Source organism: Urocitellus parryii, chromosome 6 (genome assembly GCF_045843805.1).
Source record: "Urocitellus parryii isolate mUroPar1 chromosome 6, mUroPar1.hap1, whole genome shotgun sequence".
Classification (NCBI taxonomy): domain Eukaryota; kingdom Metazoa; phylum Chordata; class Mammalia; order Rodentia; family Sciuridae; genus Urocitellus; species Urocitellus parryii.
In genome coordinates, this window is record NC_135536.1 from 197,688,994 (window position 1) to 197,699,062 (window position 10,069).

At 62.3% G+C, this 10,069-nt stretch overlaps 1 protein-coding gene across 2 annotated transcripts; it reads right to left on the bottom strand.

The window, feature by feature from the left end:
• Positions 1–3,770: 3,770 nt before the first annotated feature.
• Hrh3 (histamine receptor H3) lies at positions 3,771–7,497 on the bottom strand. Of its 2 annotated transcripts, XM_026407840.1 has the most exons (3): positions 7,248–7,497; positions 6,064–6,230; positions 3,771–4,688 (listed from the first exon to the last, which is right to left on the bottom strand). In XM_026407840.1, exons 1-3 carry the CDS (start codon positions 7,495–7,497, stop codon positions 3,771–3,773), a joined length of 1,335 nt encoding a protein of 444 aa, XP_026263625.1. The 2 variants fall into 2 exon arrangements, with proteins under 2 accessions (XP_026263625.1, XP_077656169.1); XM_077800043.1 differs by lacking the exon at positions 6,064–6,230 and having other exon boundaries at positions 7,252–7,497.
• Between the last annotated feature and the right edge of the window lie 2,572 nt (positions 7,498–10,069).

Consider the following 10,069-nt stretch of genomic DNA (forward strand, 5'->3'; position numbering starts at 1 on the left):
CTGCCCCTCTTTTGTCCTCCCCCATAGTCCTGGCCCAAGAGGGGTTGATGGAGGTCAGCTGCTTTCTCCGCGCCTTCCTGTGCACAATGGAGACATACAATGAGCACCCAATGTTTCTTGTTAGGAGCAACAGAGCTAGGGCTCAATTCTGAGGTTTAGAGTTCTCCCTGGGTGCCCCATCCTGTCCCCTCCTGGGGACACCACTGCTTGCCACCATGCATGCAGGGAATAGAGGCCTAGATCCTGTCTCTCAGGAGGATGCGGCCCTATGGGGATTATTTCATACTCCACTCTCCTGCAGTGCCCCGCACACAGCAGGTTCTTAGGGAGAAGGTGGGGAAATGGAAAACGTGTGGGCTTTAGTGTCAGGCTTGGCTCCAGATGCCACCTCCCTGCCGACGTGGGCCAAGTCCCCTGTGCCTGTTGGCTTTCTCCTAGGCAGAGAGGAGAACACATTGCCCCCTGGGCTGCAGAGGTGCACCAATAATTATTGGAGGAAGGTTCCTCACATGAGTGCTGGGGGGCACTGGGGTGCAGAGAGGTGATGACCAGTAGCCTTATGACTCTGGCATCTCAGGGCTCTGGAAGCCTTGCCAGGGAGACCCAGCCATCCCTCCTGGCCCTGCAGTACCTTGGCCTTTTGCATAAGGAGGACAGTGGACTGCCTGGTGAGCACCTTGAGAGCTCAGGGTCTTCATGCCAGGCAGAGAAGGACCCCCACACAGCATGTGCCCAGAACCTGTCCCCAGGGGGCACCTTCAGAGCCAGTGCAGGGCAGGAACCGTGGCAACACCTACTTGGCTGGTCCCTGATGTCCCTAAGCTTTCTTTTGGGGGGCTTACCCAGCCAGGCTGTGATCCTGCCTCCTGCTCTAGGTGGCTCCTAGTGATTACTGGTGGGCAACCAAGCTGACCTCATGCGCCCATGGCAGCTACCTGTCTTGTGGCACACCTTGCCCCTTAAGTCATCTGTCACCTCCCCACAGCTCAGGGAATACATCTGTGTTGCTCCCACTCTATGCCTGGTACACAGTAGGTACTCAGTAAACAACAGCTGTGCTGCTGGGCCCTGGGCCCAGGGCTTTGTTTCCTCCGGGGCTCAGATTGCAGAAGAAGGCCCCGGGCGTGTTTGTTTCTGCAGAGGGCCCAATAGGCTTGGTGCCTTTCTTCTCTCCTCCTCCGTCCCTGCACAGGAGCTCCAGGAGCGGCAGTTTCCAGAGATTGAAGGCAAAATTGCTTGAAAGCCTGTGCTTTTATCCTCCAATTTGTAGCCATTTAGCAGGGCCGGGCGGAGGGGCGGCCAGGCTCTGGCTGTGCTGTCGCAAGGAAGCACCCACAGCAGCAGAGCACAGTCCTTTGTCCTTTCTCAGACAGCTTTAGGCCTCTGGACAGACACCTGCTGGGGGGCAGGCCAGGTGGTGCAGGGGTTTGGAGGCCAATGGCTAGCCTGCTGGGGAGGTGCAGGGCCTCCAGGAGGCGGGGCGGGTTGCCTGATGCTGAAGGTGGCCTCAGTGCTCAGTGCTCTTGGCTCTCAGAACAGTACCCAGCCAGGAGGCGTGGGGCAGGAGGTGCAGGCCTAGACAAGCACAGTGAATGAAGGCCAGCATCCCGGGGTCACCCTCCCTCTGGTCACTAAGAAGAGCCTGTAATGCTTTTGCCCAAGAGGAGGGTCCTGCCTGAATCAGAGATTGGCAGGATTAAAATTCTGAAGCAGGAAAAGGGTGTTGGAGAGGGCAGGTCCCAGGCTTAGAAAGGGGCGTGGCAGGAGGTTTCTAGAGAGTTTGGAAAACAAAGTGTGGGTGTAGAAGGTGGGTAGGGGGTGTCTGGGGAGGGAGCTGCTGGAGGCTGGTCCCTTCTGCGGTACTGAGACTGAGCTGCTGTGGAGCCCGGCACTGCGTGGAGTGCACTCACACATCTGGACTGCATGGTGCCTGGTCCAGAGGCAGCTTCTGTGAGATGCTGGGTTCACTCCTGCCCAGGGAAGGAGAGGTGAACCCTGCAGAGCAAGGCAGCAGGACAGGTGAGAGCCAGGGCCCCAGCTCTCCTGCTTTCCAAGTGGCCTCTGGGTTCCTAGGGGAGGGCAGCCCTTTAGGCCATTTGCTCCCCAAGGAGGAGACTACCCTTGCTCCACCCACGCACCTCACTACCCCCCCACCTCCAGGCCTTTGCCCAGGACAGTGCCTCTGCCAAAGAAGCTTCTTATCCCCTCCTCTGGCTCATCCCCTCAGGGCAGCCCCAGCAACTCAGCTCTAGCCCCCATGTCCCCATGTCCCCAGGAGCCTTTCATGGCCACTGTGCCCATCCCTTTACCCCCACCCAGCACAAGGGCATGCCCAGGGCCCTCCCCAACCCTAACTCAGTGCACAGGCATGGCCCTGTGTCCTGGGTCTCGCTGCCCTGCTCCCTAAGGGAAGGTCATGGCTGTGAGGACACCCAGCTGCAAAGAAGCCCAAGCACCCCTGTCCTGGGGGCGGGGTGCTCTGTCAGGGTGGGGGTACAGGTCTGCATCCTCGAGACTGGGGCGACTCCCTCCCAGCCACCCTCCCACACACATGCATGGCTGGGCCTCTTCTTCCACAGGGGCATGAAACTGGAAGTGGCAGACCTATTTCCTCCTACCAAGTCCTTCATCCAGAATGCCAAGGTCTGTGTCTATGTCCTTTGGGGGGGGGGTGTCTTCCTGGAGCCTCTGATTGGAGTTCACGGACTCTGACCACTCCACAAAGTCCTCAGGAATCAGCACCAATAAAAAAATACGCTTTATTGTGACTTCACGGTGGCAAGGGCAGTGCAGTGGGCACACAGAGAGTGAGCGGAGCATGCAGAGCACCTAAAGCAGGTGCGCAGGATGTGGCAAGGCGGCCCCTCCCTGGGCATCCTGGCCCTGGTCTTCTCTGATGACTCCTGCCAGCCTTGGGACCCCCTACCCAACAGTCCCCAAGACATTCTGGTTGAGTAGATGGGGTGGCGGGGCAGGCTCTGGCCCACCCAGCAGGCACAAGGACTCTGACCACTCTCAGAGCCAGTGGTCCGACCAGCTCCCGAGCCCAGGGGCGGGGCGGGCAGAAGCAGCTGGCGCAGCTCAGCCGGAAGCCGCAGCAGAGGGAGGAGGGCGTGGGAGCCCACACCTGCCAATCCAGCCCTGAGCTCCTCGGCAATTTTGTCTCTCTTGATTAAACATCCAAGGAACATCAAGTTCACAGACGTGTTTTCTTCATCTTCCTGAAAACACCCAGAAAGAAAAAGTAGAGAACGGCTTCGAGGTTCCTGGGGCACCTGACACATGGTAGGCAGGGATCTGGGAGGAAAGGCTAAAGGGGCCAGGCTCTGGGCTTGAGTGAGACAGACAGCGGCCAAGGCAGGCCCAGCGTGCCTGGGAGGAGTGCAGGTGTGCAGGTGTGTGCAGGTGAGTGCAGGCGTGCGCAAGTGCAGGGGCACACTGCTGGCAGGGGGCTGGAGCACACACCCAGTAACTACCAAGTGTGCAAATGGTGGACACCACAGGCACTGCACTGTCGGTGGGGTTGAACAGCAAGTCTGGAACCTTCCTGGAGTGAAGCAAAAGGAGGTGGCAGTTCAGCCCTTGAGGGCCCCTGACCAGCCCACCAGCTTTCCCCCAGGGCAGACAGTCTAAAAGAGGCTGCCATGGTGTTTAGGGTGGGCTGCAGGCCGTGGCTCATCCTTGGGAGTGAGCCAGGCAGGTATGTGTGGCCCAGCTGCCCAGGAGACAGGGTCTGCGAGGGGAGCGGCTGGGGGCCCGGGTGGGCTGGCTCACTTCCAGCACTGCTCCAGGGAGCCGTGAGGCTGCACCTTGAGCTTCTGGGGGCAGAGCAGCTTGGTGAAGGCTCGGCGGAAGCTGTAGTGGCACAGCGGGTACAGCACAGGATTCACAGCTGAGTTGGCCCACAGGAGCCAGAAGGAAGTCTCGTACCAGTAGTCGGGGATGCAGTGGCCATGGCAGGCGGCTCGGATGATCATCAGAAGTGTGTATGGGGCCCAGCAGAGCCCGAAGATGCTCACTATGATGGCCAAGGATTTGGCTACCTTCTTGTCCCGTGACAGCCGGAAGCGCTGGGTGATGCTCTGGGACACCATCTTCATGCGCTTCTCCAGAGATGCTGAGGACGCAGAGGGCTTAGAGCCCCTCTTGAGTGAGCGTGGTCTCTCATTGCCCCTCGAGGAGCTGCCAGAGCTGGAGGTGGGGGAGGCTGCAGCACCACCACTGCCTCCTCCAAGGGTGGCCTCCCCAGCCTCTCCACCAGGGCCAGCCTCGCCCACCCCATACCTGTGCAGGGGCACAGCCTCCCCATGCCCCTTGGGCCAGCAGCCCCAGCAGCCAGGCGGTGGGGGAGGTGGCGAGGACTGAGCCTCAGGCGGGGGCTCGGGGCCTGCTTCCCGGGTACCATCCAGCCGGAGGCGGGTGCGCCTCTGGATGTTCAGGTAGATGCTGAGGTTGAAGAAAGTGACGCTGAGGAAGGGCGTGAAGAACTCGAGAGTGGAGGCCGTGATGAGGAAGTACCAGTTGTAGAAGAACTCAGCATAGCAGTGGCCCTCAGGGATGGAGCTGCCACCAGATAGGTACTCCCAGCTCAAGATGGCCGGCCCATACAGCAGAAAGGCCAGCACCCACACCAGTGCCATCTTCCGCACTGCCCGCCGGGTGTCGCCCTGCTGGGCCCGGTATGAGACCTGCAGAGGGGCACGTGGTCGGGAGGGACTAAACCCAGGCCAGCTTTGGCCTCTGCACATTCCCTTGCTACCAGCAATGTTCCTCTTCTCCTCCCTTCCCTCCACTCCCATGCCCACCAACACCCCTGGCTGGCTGGTGCCCTGTCTCAGTGTCTCCTGCAGTCCACAGAGTCCTGCTCCTTTACTGTCCCTCTGCATCAGCCGTGTACCCCCCTGGTGTCCTGTCATTGGTCCAGTGTTTCAGTGTATCCCCAGCAGCAGACTTCGCATAGGCCAGCACCTGGGGCCACCCTGTTTCTGATGTGAAACATCTTGAGGAGGCCTGAGCCATCTTCAGAGGCTGACTGTGCCAAAGGGGGTGGTCCCAGCCTGGCCCCTGCTCAGGTGCTTACCCCCTGGGAGCTGGAGATACAGGAATGAAGCCACATGCTGGCCCACTGCTGGAAGACACCAAACCTCCCTGATCCCCATTCCAGGAATCCCTGGAAGGAGGAGTAGAGAGGGCGGAGCCAGCAAGCCCTCCCCAAGACTCCTAGTGCAGAAAGCAGCTAGCCAGCAGGGGGAAGGGTGACAGGAGGGCCAAGGGTCCTGCTGAAGGGCCCAAAGGCACAGCCCAGGGGGAAGTGACCTGACAGCCCCCTCCCTCGCCCCCGCAACAGCACGGTGGCTTTTATCCTGGTGGGAACAGGAGGGTGAGCAGAGCTCATGCTACACCCAGGTCTGCGGCACACGGGGTGACTACCATGCAGGCTCTGGACGTCACTCCACTTAACTCCTGCTGCCCCACTTCCTTGGTGACTGGAGAGAAGGACCACAAGTGGCGGTCAAGAGGACCCAGGCTTGTACTCTTTGCATTTGTCCCTCAGCTTTTTAGACTTGAAAGAAGTGTGGTCCTCCAGCAAGGGGTACCTGCTGAGACCTGGGGGCCGTGAGCCATCAAGAAGATGAGGAGATAAAAGAGACCGCCAGGGCCCCACCCTGCCTTGGTGCCTGTGTGGCCCCACTGACACCAGGGGTCTTGTGCGTATGGACTTCCTGGGGCCGCGTGAGTGCACACTCACGTGTGCCCACATGTGAGAGGGAACAGATCTCCCTCACCTCCAGACACTCTGGACCTGCCCTGGGGCAGAGGCTGGGCAGTGACACCTCTTCCTGCAGGAATATATGATTCCAGATCAGACTCCCTGCTTCCTGCCTGTGCCAGGACCAGTCCTACTGGCAGCAAATAGCGACGGAATGGGCACCTGGCCAAAGAGTGCCCACAAGTCCAGTGGGGGCCTGCCCACCAGGCACCGCGCACCCACGTCCACGTGCCCACCTGCTCAGGACTCCCTGAGGCCATCACTTGCTGCCCCCCCCATGTCACAGGACTCACAGCTCTGGTGACTGACAAGAAGCGGTCATAGCTGATGAGCACGATGTTGAAGACTGAGGAGGTGCACAGCAGGTAATCGACCACCAGCCACAGCTTGCAAAGGCCTCGGCCGAAGCTCCAGCGGCCAGTCAGCACATAGGGCACATACAGCGGGATGCAGAAGGCACCTGTGGGAGAATGGAGTGTGGTGGACAGGGCCTTGGGTCAGACCCACCAGAGTGACACAGGGCCCTGGCAGGAGTGGGAGACGATGACAGGGCAGCCGCTTGTCTGGGAACAGCTATTCTTACGTTGCCATCCCCCCACTGGGCACCATCTCAGTGTGGCAGCTAGCTTTCAGTCCCCACAGAGTCCCTAGCTCCACTGTTGTCCCCTGGACTTGTGGGCAGGAGGGAGGATCCAGGCATGGCACCTCTGAACCCAGACTCGGGCTTCCGCTTGGCTCTCTCAGCCTCCAAAGAGAAGGAAGAGCATTTCTTCCCCACCCTCCACCAGGCTGGACCCCAGCCCTGGCCTTGGCTGTTAGTCAGCCTCCCTCCTCAGCTTAAAAGCCCAGAAATCCTTTCTCCTAGCTTAAAGAGCGCTTGGCTGCGTCCCCGCCAGTCGCTGCCACCGCCAAACCCGGCTCCCAGCGTCTGGGAGATGCATCTCAGCCCCAACAGGTGTCTGGCGCTCCGGCCCCCTCCGCGCGCCCCGCCCCCCAGCCGGCAGCAGAGCATGGACACGTGAGAGCGCTCCTGCGAGCATCTTCTCCACCCAACCCCCGCCTTTCCCACGGCCCCCTTCCCCAACACTGCTCTAAAAATCCCCCTTCCATGTCCCCTCCCCCAGCCTCCCTCCAGCGCCCTCCGCGCGTCCTGAGTCCGCCGCAGCCTTTGTTTGGCAACGGCGCAGGAGACAGCGCTGCACCCACGGCTGCTGCGCCTGGCGCCTTGCAGAGCGCCCTCCTGCTCGGGGGTCCTTTCCCCGTGACGTCCCTCCCTAACTGCGTCCCACGGCCCAGGAGGCCAGGAACTTCGCCCCTCCCACCACCCCACAGATTCTGGACGCCCCTTCCCCAGACCAGGCTCCCGGGAGGAGCGTGCGCCTGCGGGAGCCACCCCAGGTCTGCTCCCCTAGCCCGCTGGCCCAGCAGAGCTAGGCGCTTCTGGACTCCTGCAACCGGCGGGGTCTGGGGGCTTTACCCACGAGGAAGTCAGAGATGGCGAGGTTGAGCAGAAAGAAGTTGTTCTGGGTGCGGAGGCTTGAGTCGGCCACGAAGGCAAGCATAACCAGCGCGTTGCCCAGCACCGTGGCCACAATAAGCAGCGCCATGAGCGCGGCGAGCACCGCGGTCCAGGCGGCAGAGAAGCCGCGCGCCCCGCCCGCTGCTGCCGCCTCGCCCGCCAGCGCCCCCGACGCGTTCAGCAGCCCGTCGGGCGGCGAGCGCTCCATGACCCCGCAGGCTCACGCGGCGCGGGGACGCGGGGTAGTGCACCGGCTGAGAGTAGGGCGGCAGGGTGGGGTCCCGGCCCGGGGTCTTCGTCTTTGCGGGCTCTCTGCCCAGGTGGATTCCCCGGGGAGTGCCCGGGGCATGTTCTGCGGGGCCGGGGCCCAGGCCGGGGCAAGCAGCGCCGAAGTGGCTGGGGTCGAAATCGGAGCCAAGCAGAGCGGGCGGCGAGGGAGGCAGCTGCAGCGGGAGCGGAGCTGGAACCCCAGCAGCCGCCGGAGCGTCGGTGCACCCCGAGCGCAGCGCGCAGCAGAGTGCGCCCGGCGCCCAGCCCGCCGCCCCCCGCGCCCAGCGCAGAGCCCCCGCCATTGGCTGGCGCCCTCGCCCCGCCCCCGCCCCGCCCCCGCCCCGCCCGGCGCGGGCAGCACCACGGACAGCGCCGCGTGCCCGCCCGGTCGGCTGTAGCCCCAGCCTGGGTGCGCACGGTGGCTGGCAGGCAGCCCGGCCCGGGGAGGGGGGGGGGCAGCATGCGGTCACATTTGGGGATCGTTATCTGGGCTCCTAGGCCCTCCAGATGCTCTCGGCACTGGTGACCCTTGCCCAGATCTTCTTGGGAGCCGGGGCTCCTGCGGGGGCCTGAGGTGGGGGTGGAGAAAGGCCTACTCCCCTCTCTGAGGAACTTGCCCCTCAGGGCCCCTCCTCCTCGTTTCATGTTTTGGGCAAGTGGGTTTCTGGGGGATGAAACTCCGGAGGAGAAGGGGTGGGTGGGGTAGGGGGTCTTCCAGACCAGTGTCCTGACCAGGATTTTGTTCCACCACCCCCTATATGCACCGGACCCTGGTGTCAGTCTCCCTGTGACAGGGCGCAGAGCAGGGTCCAGGGTGACCTGCAAGGCGCGCACAGATGTGGAGTTACATAAGGGAAAGGGAAGATGAGCCCGAGTGGCCCCAGCCGGGAGAGAAGCATGCCCACCCAGAGCTCAGGAGTTCCCTCAGGAGAGGGAGGGGGCAGCGGCAAGCCACTCGGAGCTGGACCACTGATGCCCCGGCAGACACCGCGGTGGGCCGGTTACGGCTGCAGCAGCGGACAGGCGAGGTCACTGCGCTCCCAGCGCAGCCAGGGCAGCGGAGGCTGCGTGCGTTAGCGCCCGCGGGAGGGGTGGAGGAGGAGAGCAGGCGAGAGAGGCAGCGCCCCCTCCCTCCACACACGTGCTCAGATCCTCAGGGTCAAGGGCAGTCAGCGGGAGAGGCTCACCGCAGACAGACAGACACGCCCACGCTCAGACACACAGACTCCCACAGTCAGGGAAACAGTCACCCAGCATCAGGCAGGGACCCGCCAACAGTCAGACATCAGACAGCAGACAGGGAACAGTGCCCGAGGGAGAGGGAAGCCTAGACTGTGCTCTGTCACCAGCAGCTCACATCAGTGGATGTCTCAAAGAGGACAGAAATGCAGTGGTGGGGTGTGGGGGGGTGGGGGAGACTGCTGGGGGCAGGGGCTGCAGAAGGACCCCAGGCGCTGCATCTGAGCCCCCCAATGCTCACAGTAGCTTCTTGGCCATGTGGAGATCTGCCCTCTCTTCCAGCCCCAAGTGGTGATTCTGAAACTTTGGGGAGTGGGGGCAGGGATTCTCTCTGCTCCCCCTTGGCTGGTTGCAGAGGGGACCCCCCCCCCCAGGTCCATGGCCCCAGCACGCCCACTGCTTCGTGGCTCCCAGGAGCCTGCTTAGGGTGGGATTCCAGCTCACCCCTTCCGGATGTCTCACAGACCTGCTCCCCTGGCAGGCTCCCAGTGTTCCCTTGCCCCACCCCCACTGGCTTGTGGGCAGGAGGTGTGCCTGGACCAGGTGGACCCCATCAGACCCACTGTTGAAGCCTGCTGTGGGTGGGGTGCTGGCAGGCTCCCCCAGGTCCAGCCCCTCCCACCACTCGGGAAGGAGGCTGACTTTAGCCGAGGTGCCATGAGACCACAGGAGATGGAGGTGGGTGGGGTTTAGGAGGGGTCCCTTACAGGCTGGAGCCTCAGTGTCCCTTGTCAAGATGGGAATATAAATGGCTGAGTGCCCAGTATTGAGAGGCAGAGTCAACAGGGGTCTGTAAATTCCTTGTAAAGCCTCGCTCCAGCTGTATCTGTCCCGGGGATGGCCATTATTATGGAGGCTCAAAGGAGGCTAACCAAGCCTGTGACAAGTGGAGGCTGGGACCCAAAGCAGAACAAGAACAGGGCACTGAAGTCCTACCTGCCATCCCCCCTCCTCCACCTTTTGTCCACAACTTCCCTGCCTTCTGTCCATCCCAAGAGCCAACTGGGCCAGACCCCTGGGGCAGAGGGCACTTCCCTAGTGGCCTCTATGTCAGCAGCTGGGCAAGCACAATTCGGCTCTACCGCCCCATGGTAGTTCTGGGGAATGCCCTTTCCACACTGAGGGTAGACAGGGTGCCCACATCCTGCAGGTCATGTTCACAGGAAGTCTGAGAAGGAGGCTGAGCTCGGGGACCAAGGCCCTCTCCAAAGGGCCCACTGCTAGGGTGGACTTGTCTCAGATGCTGGTGCTGAGGACCCAACTGGGTGACC